At 38.1% G+C, this 18,191-nt stretch overlaps 2 protein-coding genes across 4 annotated transcripts in view; one reads left to right on the forward strand and one right to left on the reverse strand.

The window, feature by feature from the left end:
* Positions 1-1,134: 1,134 nt before the first annotated feature.
* Positions 1,135-18,191, reverse strand: part of LOC136268274 (tripartite motif-containing protein 2-like) — a 58,506-nt gene continuing 41,449 nt past the window's right edge. The window contains exons 1-2 of one of the 3 annotated variants that reach the window (XM_066063561.1): positions 17,718-17,813; positions 1,135-3,579 (exon numbers count right to left, since the gene is read on the reverse strand). In XM_066063561.1, coding sequence (XP_065919633.1) covers positions 1,362-3,548 — 2,187 coding nt within the window. In that variant the 5' untranslated portion in view covers positions 3,549-3,579; positions 17,718-17,813 and the 3' untranslated portion in view covers positions 1,135-1,361. Of the gene's footprint in view, positions 3,580-17,369; positions 17,814-18,191 lie in introns of those variants that run through there. The other 2 variants (XM_066063562.1, XR_010706965.1) reach the window with 2 other exon arrangements.
* On the forward strand, positions 13,505-16,987 carry LOC136268855 (uncharacterized). Its single transcript, XM_066064321.1, has 2 exons — positions 13,505-13,649; positions 16,039-16,987. Exons 1-2 carry the CDS (start codon positions 13,505-13,507, stop codon positions 16,974-16,976), a joined length of 1,083 nt encoding a protein of 360 aa, XP_065920393.1. The 3' UTR covers positions 16,977-16,987.

Here is an 18,191-nt window from a genome sequence, read left to right on the forward strand (position 1 = left end):
ACCACTATAGCTCACTTGTTTTTTTGTGTAAGTTGCATTATTTTTCAGTCTAGTATGTGATTTTCTGATGCCAGATAAACTCCCTTCAAGTCCCTTGCTTGTGTATGCATGCATATCATTTCCGTCGGCACACACACTGCTCTTATATAGTACTGGCTATTGCACTGCTTATAGATGCTGTAGGTTGTCACGTTGGTGCAATTGGTTGTATGTAACCCGGTCCTAGAGTACTAATAATAATAATAACAATAGACCATACTCAGTGTTAGGCAAGTTACTATATAAAAGTAACTAGTTACATATTACTTGCAGCTGAATTATTTAGTTACAGTTACATATTACCCACTATAGTAATATTACATGTTATATTACTTTGTGTCCACAGCCTTAAGCTGTCACGTGTGAAACTACCACCTTATCACGTGGCATGATTGCGTTGTTGGACAATGTGCAAATCTTGGTTATAAGTAAGAAGCTGGTGAATAAGCTTCATTCAGTAGGCTTCGTTACTTTGTTGTGGCTAGGCGTTACTATGTGGATTACTAACGAGATTAGTAATGTAGTAATAATATTATGTAATGTTAGATTCGTTACAGTAACTATATTACTTAGGTAATGCATTACATTTGTAAGTAAAGTAACTTGAGTTATATTACCAGTTTTTATAGCATATTTCGTTATATTACTTAGTTACCACAAAAGTAATAATATTATGTAACACGTTACTCCCAACACTGACCATACTATACATGCCAGGAGGCCTGATATTGTTGTTGTTGACAAGTCTGCACATACAGTGTCTTCAATTGATTATTTCAATTCCAGCAGATCCAAGAGTTGTCATATAGGAGGATGAAAGAATAAAACAAATATCAAGATTTCCAAATTGGGCTGAAACATTTGTGGAACATGAAAACATTTGTTATTCTGATTGTGATTGGCTCCCTTGGTTGTGTGTCTAAACATTTCCAGTCTTTTGTTTCCAGTTCCATGACTGAAATAGGATTAAACGTCCACTAGTATATCTTGAGGTGTAGGTGACCTCCCTTGTTTCACTACTTTATATTTCCTAAAATATTACTAAATTTTTCCTTGTACCTGCATAAACAGTCATAGCTTTCACTCTTACTCACTGTAACTGACCATTATTTATGTACATTTTTCCTCTTATAGAGGTAGTACATTAATAAAAACAATACAAATTAAAGGTTCTTAAAATGCTCTGTGCATGTATTATCATGTGTGCATGTTATCTCATTGGTCACAAAGTATGCCACAATTAAAAAAACAACAAAAAAACTAATTGACTAAAATGCAGTTATATTGTAATACATAAGCCTAGCTACCTTCCATAGCAAACACTAATATATCACAATCCTCTTATTATTAGTATCGCTGATGTAGATACTTTCATTAGAAGCAATGGCTATGCTATAAGGAGAATTGAACTGATTGTTACCCGTTCCTATGGAGCCAAAGGAGTGAACATGGTTGTAGTATTTGTTAAAAACTAACACTCGATGGTTGTTACAGTCTGTCACAAGGATAAACCCATTAGGATCAACAGCGAGAGATGATGGGCAGTTTAATTGACCTTCATCACTACCCTTCGTGCCAAATTTGTGAATGAAAGTACCATCAAGTTGAAATGACTGGATACAGTGACCAAAATTATCAGCCACTAATAAAGTGTTGTCAGAAGTAACAGCAACATCGAATGGGAACTGGAACGGACCAGGTCCGTTACCATATGACCCAAATGAGAAGCAGTAAGTACCATCTGTTTGATATAGTGAAATACAATGATTACAGCGGTCAGCAACGTATACCTTGTTGTGATGGACTGTGATACCAACTGGTCTATTCAGTTCCTTGTCACTTGATCCCTTCCTTCCAAACTGGAGAATATAGAGGCCAGTGTTGTCAAATTTCTGCACTGTGTGGTTTTCACTATCCACCACATACAAGAAATTATCATCATCAAATGATACTCCACGTGGTGCACTAAACTGTCCAGCACCATCACCATGACTGCCAATCTTCCTCACCAGTTGATCTTGTTCATTAAATATGTAAACACAGTGATTGGTACTATCAGCTACTGCCCAGTGATGGTCATTGCTGACAGCCACTCCTCTGGGTTGACCCATCTTACCATTATTATTGATGACTTTGTTGGACTTGCTCAATTTAGAGTAGTCTCTAGAGGCAATGAAGGAAAAGGGACTTCCCTTAATGTTCTGCCCTCCAATAGTCACAGATAGTTGATGATGTCCTACCAGTTCAGTATTGAAGGATCCTGTGTATCTTCCATTATTGTTGTCCTTCACAGTCACTGATTGGATGTTGCCTCTCCCACTATCCAACTGTGCCTTGGTTATGCCTCCTCCAATGGTGAGGGGAGTTCCCCTGATATCCTTTGTTATGATAGTGAACTGAACCTCATCACCTGACAACATTGTTGGTGGAACATCACTGATTATGCATTGTGGAAGGTGGACATAGGACAACACACCCAACTGTGGAAACGGGTCACTGTGAGATGGAGTAAAACAATAGGCATATGATTCTATTGGATTAGTTTGAAGTTTATTGTAAACGTCAGTCACTTCATGGACACGATGCACCAACTGTAACTTTCCTGACAACATCTCATCATCACAGCTCTCCTTCACTTTAATAGCCAACTCATTCACACTCATCATGTGAGCCTGGACACTCTCCACTTTTTCTAGTTGTGATGCCAGCAGCTTTACTTTCCCACTAACTTTGTTGTGGAGCTCTTGTTTCAGTTGTTGACGTTGCTGCTCTACCTTCTGTATCACATAGTCAAAGAACTGATCAATGTCTTTATCAACAGTTTTATGTTGTTGTATCACTCTCTTCTTTGTGTCAGTGATGTTTTCATGAGCCTGTGACAATTTAGTGATCATGGCATCCAGTGGGGCAGTGGTCTTCTTCAGTTGTTCTCTGTGTTTGGCAGCCATTTTCTTGATAGCACCATGAGAGTGTTTAGCATGTTCATTCATGGTACAGTAGACACACACCAACCTCTCACAAGTGTCACAGTAAAATTTCAACTCAAGGTCATGATCTGGACACTTGGGAAGTGTCTTCTGAGGTTGGGCAACTTGACTAGGCTCCTCTAGGTAGACAATGACATGTTGGTGTGTGTCCCTGCTACGCTTGTGGAAGGTTTGGCATGTCTGGCACATGAACAAGGAACAAGTAACACAGAATGAGGTAACCAGGTCTTTCTCTACACAAACCTCACAGTTCACTGTGCCACTATCTTGCCGTCTTAGGAAGAAGTCATCAATTAGATGGGTGAGTGTAAAATTGGTAGGGAAATCTTTCACTCCTTTGGCTGGTACTTCTGCGATCTTTCTACATTCTGGACATGTGATCTTTTTATCTTTCTCTAACTTGATTAGGCATTCTTGACAGTAAGAGTGCTGACATGGCAAGACTTTTGGATTTTTGTACAGTTGAAGACAAATGGGACAAGTTACATGATCAGTGACTCTTCTCAGTTCTATGGCAGCCATCGTGTATTCTGTGTGTAGTATTTATGTCTGCCTGTAAATTTATAATATATACTGCATCATTTACTAGACCCATCGGACTGTAACTGGTAGATTACATATTTCACACAATACCAAAAATATATAAAATAGTCACCGTATACCCGGAAATTTTCTTGGTATGTAATTTTCACGGTTAGTAAAGCTACTGTGAAATTTCATCATGTGAAAATTTATGTGTGTCCTACAAACTTCAACTCACCTTACTCACCTTACGTAATAGTTAGACTTCAGACCACATGGGTCTAAGTAATTTAGTAACCCAATGGCCCTGTGTTGTGGCATCTGAGCGAAGCGAAGGCGCTACTACAGGACCTGAGGGTTACTAAATTACTTAGACCCCTGTGGTCTGAAGTCTAAGTTATTTAGACCCTTTATGTAGTTGTTGTACCTTAACATTACTGACAGCTGCTTGTAACAGAGAAATGTAGTGTTCATTAGTAGAAACAAGCCATTGCTCCACCTTTTTCAGGTGGCGATGCGTTGCCAATGCTACCAACACTATCAGTGCAAGTGCACGTAATAAACATGAAAAGGGTCTAAGTAAACATGAAAAGGGTTTAAGTAACTTAGACACCTCCAAAATCCACCAAATCCACCACCAAAAGGGTCTAATAATAAATTAGTGTGGTTCCTGGTGTGTGATAGTAAGTATTGTAGGCATATGTGGACTCTACACATATGCTTACAAACAGTATCACACATTTCCGATTTTAAAGTGGGTGTGACTTGCGAACAAAGCTGACCTACTGCAAGACTATAGCCTACCAGTAGGTATGCCTTGTAGACAGATTGCCACTACTGTGTTACTTTGTTCAGATGCACTTTAGTAATCTGTATGATGATTGAAGTAAATATCAATGCAGTAGCTGTGTGGTTGAGAAGCTGTGTGGTTGAGAACAAAAATTTTCAAATTGAGCAACAGTAATCTGTGAAATTTAAAATGCTAAAATTCTGGGCTAAGAGGCATCCGTGAAATTTATAAAACATGAAATCTTAATTAAGAACATAATGGTGAAATATGCATACTGTGAAAATTTCCGGGTATATGGTAATCAGTGAATAAAGATTGGCTAATTTCATTCAAATTGCCAAATTCAACAAACTTTATTCACATCAAACGTTCATCATTTATGGTTTCTACAGACAACAAAACCACATTAAAAGTGTACTACTGTACTTACAATGATATAATACATAATATTATTGTTTACTTCAAGATTGGGCATTGGTGTATACCTGATCTAAGCTCTGGACCATTTTACAATTCTTTCAGGTTCTGTATTCACTACAAATACATTAATGCATGGAGAATAAACTAGTATATGTCAGCATCATTCATGCTTATTTCCTGTGATTTCACTTTCAAAGTATACGAGCCTTATGCCGACCAGGTCTACATTTGGTACCTAGACTGAAACCCTGACTAGTTTGCATACAAAAAGCCATCCGGTAAAAATGCATGCTACAAAAATAATTATATGTGCATTTTAATCACTTCAGTAAACAAGACAAAACTACTATATCATCCATCGAACTTAATGTTCATTAAGAGCAATACCATTAAGGAAACACGAGTTATGTGCTTTTTTTACATTGCACTTTATTGTTGTCATTCAAATATAGCCTTTTAATTTAAAAAATAAGTAGGGATATATGATCCAAACGATAAAAGTTGAGTGATGGTATTAGGGCTGTGCAATAATAGTAAAACATATCTCGATAAGTGACTACCATTTTATCTTGATAATCGATATTATCGCTGACCCAAAACAGTCCTAATCGACTCATAGGACTGTTTTGTAAACACAGTTTTACATACTTATTAGGGTGACTGCTGTGTCTTGAGTCAGCCTTTCACCTACACATGTCACTATTTCATATTTTCACTGAGCTAGCATTATGAACACAGCTATACCAACAATAAGGATGTGTGGTCATCACGATCAAGTAAATAGATTGTTAAGAGATGTGGTCTCCGTGCTCGATCATTATTAATCAACATTATTAATCAACCAAGATCATTAATGGGTGTGGTCTTGAGCCTATAGCAAAGTTACAAGTATCTACCAAGCGTAAGCGCTTTAAATAATTTTGTGTCATCTAAATATGCAAAGTGTTAACAGGGAAATTAATGCTTCAATATGGTTTCATTGCATGAAGAAGATGACGACCAACCTGATAGAAAATAAAAGGAAATACAAGGCAAAGAGGGCACATACTCGTTGGAACCCCAAAGGGTACATGTCACTGGTGAGTTTGTTATTGTGGCATAAAATGGTAGCTGTGCACTGCTTCGTTTGGCCTGCAGCCTTGCAACTGTGGTCAGGCTGGCAGACAGACAAAAATTGAGTTTCGGGATAATTTTTTTGAAATTCTATATCTGGCCGCCTGTATGTGTTTTCTTCTTTCTATGCTAGATAGACTAACATTATTCTGTATAGGTGTTTAAAGGTAGGTGGCGCACATCACTTTTGGGGGGGGGGGGGATCCCTACTTAAACAGTGCTACCATACTGTTTGATAAGCCAAAAACTATATCTTGGATTTGCCAGTTCATGGTGAATATAATGAACAAGTCATGACTATATAGACTGCTGTACTCATGTTGATTAAATAATTTATTTCAGTATGTCAGCTGTACAGATCAGTTGTGATGACGTTCTGGCTTTCTTCACCAAGAGTATCCAACATATGATCAGGCTGAAACTCTAAATCCATTTGCTATGCCCTCTAGAAAGAAGGCATAAAAGAAATTGGAGAGAAGAGCCAGTTGAGTTTTGCTTAGCAGGTACACACTATCTGTTTATAGCATATACAAGTACACAAAAATTTTGGAGTTTTCAACTAGAGTAGGGACCATAGCACATCAATAAAAAGTACTGAAACAAGTTGGAGTAGTGCATGATATTAAATCATAGTAAAACAATAAGAAGTGTTATATCCCTACTGTGCTTCTTATTGTTTTACTGTGATGTAATATCGTGCACTATTCCAGCTTGTTTCAGTATGTTTTGGTATGCTATGGTCCCTACTCTAGTTGAAAATTCTGTGTACTTGTTTGTTTACTTTTTTTTGTAATTATGACTGGTGAACCCACGCATATCGCATCAAAAGGAAGAAATAGCACCATGCACCCCATCGTCTGAAAAGTGAAGTGTCCATTATGCTTCATTGTCAGCTATGTTCAACCCGTTACACAGCATTACAAATCAAGAACTGTTCAAAAGTACCTCTGAAATTAAAGTAGCCACTATGAAAAAAATGGATGGTTTCCGTTATGAAGGGAAGCCATCATGTGCTACTGCCACATCAACACCTTTCTCTGTCAGCAAAGATGAATGGGATGCAAAGGAGACACTGGTAAGTCCAAGAAGAATATATTTTATGTACTGCAGTATGCCAAAAGGCATGTGTCTGGCTGAAGTGACATCAAACAGTGAAAAAATCAAACTCATAGCCTTAGCCATTATCAAGTTACATTTGTCTGAAGGCATCAGTCATTTACTCAGTCAGTCAGTAGAAAATTCTGTTTAATAATTTTTATTTGATAGCAACTTGTTGAAGCGTTTTGGGTTGATCTGAAGGCATCAGTCAGTTACTCAGTCAGTCAGTGGAAAATTCCGTTTAAAAAATAATTTCATAGCAACTTGTTGAAGCATATTGGGTCAATTTGAAGGCTTGTTTGGGCTTAACCAATACTGCTTCATCGTCATCTGGGAAAAGTGAGGCTGGTTTTTGGGTGATGCTTTATCATGGGTCACACCCAAACTGTTGTGGTCCCTACTATACAGCACTATTGTACCGTATAATATATAAGAAAGTAGAAAACTAGTGTTGAAGGTCACCCTAATAGAAGACATGGGGACAAGCACACACTAATTGGACTGCCCATGCCTGCCTTATACCTGTCAAATACAGATCCATATGCTGTAAAGCAACATCAGGATACTTAAAAGATTAAAAGTTGCAATAAAAACCTTTAGTATGATTGTCACTTAATTTGTGAGATTGTAAAATTAATTGACATAATATCTGGCTGTCACCTTTGATATCACACATTTTTCATACTAGCCTAATTTTGGAAAGTCACACCCTTTTTCTCAGCTTGGCTGTTTTGGATTAGATTTTACTTTTGTATTTGTATATGCTGGCTTTTGTCTATCTTTTTTATTTTCCCACAGATAAACAGAAGAACTAAATTTTAAGAGACAATTGTACTAATTTTAGTTGCATGTATGTGACTGCTCTATGCATTTGGTTCAAGCATGTATGGCTGGTTTCATACTATAAATCATTGATATTTAAACAAATTTCCACTACATTACCAAAGGCATGTACTCTGACATGTGCAAGAAAATTCAACCAGTTTACATAAGCTGTTCAGCCAATAGACGTGACAACAAATTGTAGTGGGACTGACTACTCTAGACCTATTACAGTATCTTGGACTTCCATTTATAAGGTAGAAAGACAGCATGCAAAGGCAGAGTGGTAAGGGTCTAAGCGTGTAAGTGTTGAGGTCCCTGAATGATTTTTTCCTAATATTATTTGCACACGTTTTTATAACTTCTTGGTGACTGTTCTATTAGAGTATCTCGATTCATATGTATGTCTTTTGCTTTATATGTAACTAGCATAGGTACCTGCCTTACGTGCAGGACCATTTCACATTTTCACATTAGCAAGCCTAATAATGTGAACATGGGGTTAACTAAACAGCAGAATTGTATGTAAGCTAAACCAATAATTATCAAGATATGTGCAAATTATGTGGTACTATCCTACTGTAATAACGTACTTGGTCAATAGTATTTAAAGCACTTGTAGCTATACTGCAAGCAACTGAAAGATTGAGCAAAATTAACTTAATACACAGGTAGACACTTCCTGGCTATAATTTAGGCATTAACATCACAAAGAATTGGAGTTAAAAAGAGAAGGCACTACTGTGCATGGGACAAACAAATAGACAAACCAATTGGCCTGCCCATGCCTGAATATTCATGGTACCTGCCCTACGTGCACATTTTCATATTAACCACAATAACATGAAGCAGTGCTTTAGGAATGAAGCATGTCCTAAACTGAGTAGCATATCATGAACTTATTTCACCATCATGCAAGCCTAATAGTTAAAGTGATATGAACATGGAGTTAACTAAACAGCAGAATTGCATGTAAGCTAAACTAATAATTATCAAGACATGTGCAAATTATGTGGTGCTATCCTATCATGCAGGCACTCTAATAACGTAGTCAACAGTATTTAAAGCACTTTTAGCTATACTGCAAGGGGTTTGAGCAAAATTAACTTAATACACAGGTACACACTTCATCCCATCACAAAGAATTGGAGTTACAAAGAGAAGGTACTTACTCTAATAGAACACACAGGAGAAACACACAGACAAACATACATGCACCCAATTGGCTTGCCCATGCCTGTCCTATGCCTACCAAATGTGCTACTGTATACTTTTCCAACAGTCCATATGCAGTGTAGCAATACCTGGATGCTATGAACTTATATGAGAAAAAAAAGGTGAGTTAGAAAAAGTATGCACCAAAAAGGTATATAAACGAAAAAAAAAAGTTTTGTCACTGGCAGGATTCGAATCCACACGCTACACAGCTGTAACCACATCAACTTCAGGGAGGTGCTTTGCAGCTGAGTTGTTTATCCGGTGTGTGGTTAGCAAATGGAATGTAGCTGAAGTTTTCTCTACATCATGGCCTTCAACGTGCTGTAGTGGATGAAGGAACGCACATAGAAACTTGCAATAAACTTTGCGACGTAGCCAGATGGTGAGTGTTTCATTTCGCGTGTGAATCATGTCGATACGTGCACAGACTGCCAAGTAATCGCTGTCAATAGCTGACATATGAAAAAGTGTGTCACGAAAAGGAGAAAAAAAAAGTTGTCATGGGCAGGAATCGAACCTTGGACCTTTGGGTTAACAGTTCTATGCGCTAACGCTTTGGCTGTGTTTTGACAGGAATTTAGCTCAAGCTTTCCTCTACACCAACACCTTCAACCCTTTATAGAGAACGAACGGAAGCATGTAGCGACGTGTAACAACAAACTTGGAGTTTCCAGATGATGAGCGCTTAATTTCATTAAAGTCCCTTTCGATACGTGCTTTGGTTGTTGAGTTAGCGGCATAACTAAGCAGACAGACAGCTTTTCAGCTTTATATATGTGACTGGATTTGCAAAAAGGTATATACCTTTCCCACATATTTTACATAGCTACCAGCAAACAAAATGATGTAACACCTGACTCCATAATACTGATTAACTTGGTCTTAGTATCATAATGTGGCCAGATATTGTACTGAGCTATCTATACTCATGGCAAATTTCAGGAAATTATATGCCAAGATAAAGCAGTTATGAAACCTCTAAGTTCAAGAAATGGATGAAATTTTGTGTGTGAAAAAGGTACCTTTTCACAAATCCGGTCACATAATATAGATAGTTGTGATATGGGCATGAGGGATTTGCCTAACATGTATACCCGGTTTGAACATGCATATCAGGCAAATCCCAAGTGCCTATGTTATAGTTAATGTGTAATGCTTCTGTTTCAGGCTAGTGAGTAATCACCCATGCCAATACGAGTGAACTACTTGATTTATTTTATATGCATGCCTGAAAGATTTGATTATGGCTAGGCAGCAGTAGCTATGTTTGTTATAATGAACGGATGAGTCCTAAGGATATCATGGAAAAAGTCAAATTGGGTGAATCTCGGGGAATTTGCAAGTGGTTTAATGCTATCACGTTTAAAGACTAATTACAACGTATACTAAAGGCCTAAAGGGGTAAGCTTCATTATAGAGTGGTTAACTTGTGTTATCTGTAGTAATGTCCGTATTCAAAAATGTGCTGAAATGCTTGTGAATGCACTATAAGACTAGTTGTCACCTTTAACTAATGTTTCCTGACTCATAGAATGGCAAGGATACTTCATCTGAGTGCTTCTTGTGGCAGATTCCAATTTGTGAAAATAGTCACGTGAGCATTAATTAATTCCCACAATCAATCTCAGCCTTTATAAAACAAACAGGGCAGTACCACTATACCTCATTCACATCAAGGCAGCTTGCTTTGATGAAAGCTTTTGAAGTGCAACCACTTTCCTGGGATACATCTCAATGGACATTTAGTTGTTTCTCTGTAAAGAGGTATACATGGCAAATGTATCCTCTGAAATTCCTTTGAACTGGGATGTGAAAGTGTTACATATCCCCAGCCTTAGCTACTACTCTCAGTGATTTCAAATCACAAAAGGTTTGTGGTTCAATGGTCAGCCTATTTGCATACTGAGTTTTATAAATTGTTTCTGCCAGTAGTTTACTGTGCAGAAGTGACAAAAAAAATAGCATTTGTAATTTTTGAAAACTGCTTGTAACTTTTGACCACTTTTACCAAACTGTTCACAAATTGGAAGATAATCATGCTATAAAATGCTCTTTATACGTTCAAAATTTGAAAAGAATCCAGAAAAGCTTGAGCAAGTTATGACAATTTTTGTAAGTGGAGCAAAAAGAAATAATAATGCAGAATATGAAGAGAAAGACAACTTTGAAGGGGCACATCTCAAAGATGACAGTGTTGGGAGTAACGCGTTACATAAATGTTATGTAATATTATTACTTTTGTGGTAACTAAGTAATATAACGAAATATGCTATAAAAACAGGTAATATAACTCAAGTTACTTTACTTACAAATGTAATGTGTTACATAAGTAATATGGTTACTGTAACGAATCTAATATTATGTAATATTATTACTATAAGTAACAAAGTTACTAATCTCGTTAGTAATCCACTGAGTAACGCCTAGCCACAACAAAGCAATGAAGCCTACTGAATGAAGCTTATTCACCAGCTTCTTACTTATAACCAAGATTTGCACATTGCCCAACAACGAAATCATGTCACATGATAAGGTGGTAGTTTCACAGGTGACAGCTTAAGGCTGTGGACACAAAGTAATATAATATGTAATATTATTATAGTCACTTTATTTTATGGGTAATATGTAACTGTAACTAAATAGTTCAGTTGCAAATAATATGTAATATGTAACTAGTTACTTTAAAAGTAACTTGCCCAACACTGAAAGACGGCTAGACCAATTTAGCTCAAATTTAGCATGAAAGATGTCCCACCCCAAGGGATGTTGAACCAGAAAATGGGCCATTTCTGTTCAACCATTACTGAGATATAAGTGCATGAAAATCGCTTTTTTTTTTTGGTTCCACACTTGTCTGTCGTGTGCCCAGATGCATAGCTTTTTTCAACTGCACGACACACTATTGTGTGTCCTAATGGGCAAGAAAATTATTTTTTAAAGTGTGCACAAAGCAAAAAAGAAAATAATAATTATAGCCTTAACCCAAAACCTGTGGCATGTTAGTCAGGTGCTCTATATACCAGTTAAACAGTTTTCCTGTAGGATGCAGTTCAAGTATTTTCTGTATACACGCTGGCTGTAGAGGACAAAAGGATGCATGCAGAAGTTCAAAAAGACAGCTTCATTTTGAGGATGAAACATATTGATCTATATAGGGACTGGCAAGGAATCATCATTACAGACAGCTTTCTAGGTAGGAAATATCACTGCCTAGCATTGGTACCTGCCCTACATGCAGGGCCATGTTAGACACACCTTCAGTTTTCATTAATCAAATGGTAAATGTCCTATCATGCAAGTAACATAGTTTTAGCTACATTATATTTTACTTGAAGAGGTGAATTTATGCTAAGTTAGCAAAAATTCAAGCAGAATTTAATTAATACACAAGTGCATCCTTTAGTCTGGTAACCACATTTACTGTTTTAATATTGTAAGCTAGCAGAAAGGAATTGTTTTAAAATCAAGAAGTAATGAAAGTTAAGTTGTCTAACAGAACACACTGGGAAAATACACAGTCTAACGAAAGATCTACTGTACAGTCTGAAATTTTTGAGACAAAACTTTTGTGAATTTTGCAAGTAATGACAACTCCATAAACATGGAATGCTTGAGGTTACATACACTCAGCTATTACCTGATGCTGTGTATAGTAAAAACAAGATGGTCCAGACAAGCAAAAATCCTAGTAAACAGCAATTGAATGGTCAAGGATTCATTACTACAAAAATTGCAAGAGAAGGACTGGAGACCTAAGAAACAGCATACATCATTGAAGGACTGCAGAAACCACTAGTAGGTCGACTGACAATTCAGGCTCTTGGACTAGTAGCCCAGATACAAACAGTTCACATACTCAAAATGCTAGTTAGTAACTTTCCACAATAGTTTTCAAGCCTCAGCACAATTGAAGGTGAATATTATACTGAAACCTGAATTTGTGTTCTCAGTACACAAACAGTTCACATACTCAAAATGCTAGTTAGTAACTTTCCACAATAGTTTTCAAGCCTCAGCACAATTGAAGGTGAATATTATACTGAAACCTGAATTTGTGTTCTCAGTACACCAAGAAGGATAGCAATCCCTTTACAACCTAAAGTGAAACTGAGCTGCAACACATGGAGCAAATGGGGGTGAATCAGCCGGGTGATCATAAAACTTCACAAACCTGCTGAATGGTGCTCAGGTATGGTCAAACTGAATGGCTGTAAAAATTTGTGCAGATTGAACAAAGCTTATGCCGTGAACTCCAAGAGACACTTGCTCAACTACATGATGCAAAACTATTTTCCAAGCTTGATGCCAACTCAGGATTCTGGCAAGCAAGAGCTCCTTACTACTGACTACATTCATTACACCCTTTGGTAGATATTGTTTCAATCACTTACCATTTGGAATCACCTCAGTTCCTGAGCACTTTTAGAAGAAAATGTCAGTCATACTCTCAGATGAAGAAGGGGTTGTATGCAGTATGGACAACATGCTAATTATAATGAAAAAGAGACTTGAGAAAGCTTCTAATAAACTGAGAGAGGCCAATGTCACCTTAAATGTTCAAAAATGGCATTTCTCACAACCATCAATGAAATTCTTAGGCCAGTTAGTGAACAAAGATAGTATTAAACCAGACCTCACAAGTAATTAGAGTGATGCCAGCTCCCACAAACATTTCAGAGGTTAGACATTTCATGGGTATGGTGAACCAACTTGGAAAATTTTGTCCACAGGTGGCAAACAAGGCTAAGCCAATTCATGAGCTACTAAGTAACAAGAATGACTGGAGAACAACAGCAACAATCATTTAAATTCGGCTCCTCTACTTGCCCTATAAAATCTTCACTTTGCTACAACAGTTTCAGCAGATGCTTCTTTGTATGGACTTGGGGCAATCCTTACCCAGAAACAATAAACGGGTGAGTGTTGACCAGTTGCTTACATTTCCACAGCTTTAACCCCAGCTATATACTTAAATTGAAAAAAAGGAAGCATTAACAGTAAGCTGGGTATGCAAGAGATTGAGTCACTACCCCACTGGAATGTACTTCCACATTGAGACTAATCACAAACCATTGGTTCCCTTGTTCAGCCACAAGAATAAACCTGGGAGAATTGTAGTGAATATACCTGTGAATATACCTTATTGAAGTGAATATACCTGGGCATGGCCCTCAGACCTTCTGATTGTTCCAATTGTATAAAAGGTGACTGCTCTACTAGAGTGCTTCAATCTGGCTAATGTCCTGGACATTTTGGAGAAAAACTGTTAACATTTTTTGAGAGAGAGGATAGTCAAAACCCCATTTAAGTGGATTTGGATTGTGTATGTGTGTGCCAGGTGCAGTAGCTAGGCTGCTACTGTAAATGCAATTTGGGAAAAATCAAGGCGCAGTCATCCCACATGTATCTAATTGCTATTGAACAGTAGCTGATGTTCACAATGTTCATAAAAATAGCTTTGTATTTGGTATAGGTGACTATATGATGTGCATGAGCTTCACATGTGGCCGACTTAAAGATTGCACAACAGAGGTGACTTTGGAGCTTTGTAATTCATAGCCAATAAGGACTAAGCCAAATATCTGCTTACATTTGGAGAGTATAAGAGTTGCATGCTCTTTCATATCAAGCACAGAAAGACTTGATCAGCTTCAAGCATTACGAGCAATGCCACTTGACCGATAATAATGTTTTTGACCCGATAATTGGGAACATTTAGACAGGTTACTTTTGCAGCTCCTGCAGCCAGACAAATAAAGTTGCAGATCTGAAATTTTGCATGCAAGAGTCTATGGCCTAGATCTCTCCAAGTGCACAGCAAGAGCCAAGAATTTTATCTGTGGGTTTAATCCAATGGTGGTCAAACATTGGTGGCTTATTCTATGTTTGCATAAGCTACAGTACGTACCCTCATACTTGAGATCATTATATACAAGCATACATTTTTATTTAGCCATAACCAAGGGGGTATCACTCCAATAATTGTTGCCACTGTACTATATGACCTACAACCGTGGTCAAAGTGAAAGGTCAAACGAACAAAACCGATTTTACACAGTGGACAATGGTCAAGCTGTATTCCCAGCATGGTTAAAGCTGCCCCAGTAAGTACTGGTCGAAATTACACCCCCTTGCACAACGAAACTTTTGTTATTTAGCTGAACTGATGGGATATGGATTTTTTTTTATTTGGCTAATCACTGCTTCAGTAAGGGGACATCTCCAAACTGATTTTGGTACGCTTAACGTCATAATGACGTTAAGGGGGGAGGGGGGTTCAGCCCATGACGTTATTATAAAGCAGTTATAGTGTAAACAGCTAGGAATAGAGAAAGTGATGTAATTAAGCAGCTATACTGTTTGTAGACTATGTTTTCAGGTAAAGAATATAACATTTTGTGCTTCTATTGCCAATGCATTGCTTTCATAGTGTGACGTTAAGGAGGGGGGAGGGGGTCTGAAGTTAGTGTCATTATTACGTAAAGCGTACCAAAATCAGTTTGGAGATGTACCAAAATCAAAATCAATTTGGAGATTTTCTGCTTCACCTGCATTTGAATCTGACCAAGTGTGAAGTATTTTGGCCTTCTGGAGACTTCTTTCCCAATCTCCCAACTGACATCAAGCGAGTCAAAAGTTTGGAACTGCTGGGTTCTCCTCTTTGGGGTGATGACATTTTCTTTAATGATTTTCTTTCTTCTCGAATGGACAAAGTAGCATTAACTCAGGAGAAACTTTCTCTGTTAGATGACCCTCAGGTAGAGCTCCATCTTTTACGTAGTTGCCTCAGTAGTTGTAAAATTATTCACCTCCTTCGCACTGTGCCTTTCACCATCCTGAAACCCTTTCTTCTTCAATTTGATCATAATCTTCATTCCTGCCTTGGTAGGATTATACAGTGCAGTCTTTTCGACACTTCTTGGAGACAGGCATCTTTGCCTTTTCAATTATGAGGCCTGGGGTTACGTGAATCTGCTTTTTCTGCTTCACCTGCATGTTTGGGTTCATGTAACAGTGTTCGTGAATTAGCCTCCACCCTTCTTTCTGTTGATATTAATCAGCTCAGTCTCCCTAATGAGGAGGATGCTGCTACCTTACTTTCTGAATCGGGTATTTCCAGTGGTCATTTGCTTTTCTCAGCCTCTCAGAAGGACCTGCAAGCTACATTAGACAAACATTTATTTGATAACTTATTTGCAACCTTTGGCATTCGCGATCAAGCTCGTTTGACTGCTTTGTCACACCCTTCTGGCACAAGTAATGGCTGGCTCAAAGCTATTCCTCAAGTCAGTCTGGGTTTGGCTATCCCTGGGCCTGAATTTGTTATTGGATTACGTATATGGTTGGGTGTTTCTTTGTTTCCGCTCTCTCCTTTGTGTACCTGTCTTTCTACCATCGATAACTATGGTGACCATCTGTTAGGTTGCTCTCAAGGCCCAATGAGAATACGTCGACATGATGCTCTGGTAAACATCATTTATAATGCCCTTTCACAGGATCACCCTGGGGTTCTTAAGGAACAGAGAGCTTCTTATGATGATGGGTTGTGCCCTGGCGATGTTTTTCATCCTGACTTCCAGCATGGTCGTCCAGCTTACTTCGATGTCTCCATACGCTGCACCACTCAGCCTGCTTTTATCTCCTCCTGTGCTTCATGTGCTGGGGTGGCTGCTGCTGCTGGAGAGGTTGCCAAGGATAAGAAGCATTTGGCAGCTGTGGAGAAGGTGGGGTCAGATTTCATTCCTTTAGTTGTGGAAACATTTGGAGTTTGGACACCTTTTGCTCTAAAAACTTTACAGAATATAGCTGACCGTACCACTCCTCGCAGCGGTGTCCCTCGGAAAGTTGCTAGAAAGAACTTGCTACAACAACTGTCTGTGCAACTGTGGTCCAACAATGCTAAGATGATCTTGAGGTCCTGGGCCCTTCAGGGCTCGGATGATGATGACAATCCCCTTTTCCCCTAGTAATAGTTTTCCCCCTGTAGCTTATGTAGTTATAATAGTTGTTTGTACTCTTTAAGGTGGTTTTCGTGTCTGTCATTACGTGCTAACCTTGGTTGCGAGATACTTAAAATAAAAAAATAAAATAAAAAGTTTGGAAATGTCCCCCAATTCACCTATCAAGGTTTTGCCCCACCTAACCCCATGCGGGCAAGGAGGGGGAATAGGAGAGGAGTTGACTAAATTCTACCCTACACTGAGCAAAATTGTAGGTCTAATCCCTTCCTTTCAGTTTCCATTAGAATCAACATCTCGATCATGCATGCATTGCCACCTTTTTTTATTATTTATTTATTTTTTAATGTTATTTAAACAGGGAGACAGCATCAGCAAAAGTTGTTTTTCAGCTGTGCCCTGAACAAGCATACAAAACAATATAGGTACATATATACACACAATTAACTAAATATGACTTAAATAAGCTAGCTTAAAGCTATTTAATGAGTTCATCTCGGTGATTGAGGTAGGCAGCCTTCAAGCATGTAGCCTAATTCTCCACACCTGAGGCCTAGATTTTTGCCAAATCCTCTCGTAATGCCCCTCGTTTTCCCGCATGGGGTAGGTGGGGCAAAACTTTGATAGCTAGGTGCATAAAGTTGGAGGCTGCTTGTGTGCAACCATCATGAGACTCATGGATCCCACTCAAATTGAATTTTTCAGCATAGGGATTATACTATCTATGACAAAATGCACAAGGAACATTACCTCACGATCGTAAATTTCGGACAATGCACCAGCAGCTGAACAAAAAGTTTGGCAAGAAGGCACCAAGAAAAAAGGGGCGTCAAATATGCCGCGCTCACGTGTTGTTAGCATGCACGTGACAACTTCTTTGGTAAGACTGAACTTGATATGATCCGGCTGTTCCAGTACACGAGCTGCTATCTAGCCTAGCAGTTTTATGGCTAAGCAACATTCAAGATTGTTATGCAGATCTAATTACTTTATGAACAGAGTGATTAATGAATGATTGGAGCAGTTTACCTATCTCTGTTGTAGAAAGTACTTCAATTAACTTTTAAATCGCTGTTAGATAATTATTTATTAGAGTATAGATTTACTTTTGTATAATGCATTGATCGGGTATACAGGCTTTGTCTTTACCCGTATTTAATCATAATCATAATCATAAACTAATGAACAATTCAGACATCACTGTAAAAAAAACACTGATACGTA

The sequence above is a fragment of the Dysidea avara genome, chromosome 10 (assembly GCF_963678975.1).
Source record: "Dysidea avara chromosome 10, odDysAvar1.4, whole genome shotgun sequence".
NCBI classification, from domain to species: Eukaryota; Metazoa; Porifera; class Demospongiae; order Dictyoceratida; family Dysideidae; genus Dysidea; species Dysidea avara.

Coding starts and splice junctions, on each gene's coding strand:
- LOC136268855 (XM_066064321.1), top strand. CDS start 13,505: ATGAAAAAGAGACTTGAGAAAGCTTCTAATAAACTGAGAGAGGCCAAT. Junction 13,650..16,038: donor TATTAAACCAGACCTCACAA/GTAATTAGAGTG, acceptor TTCGTGAATTAG/CCTCCACCCTTCTTTCTGTT.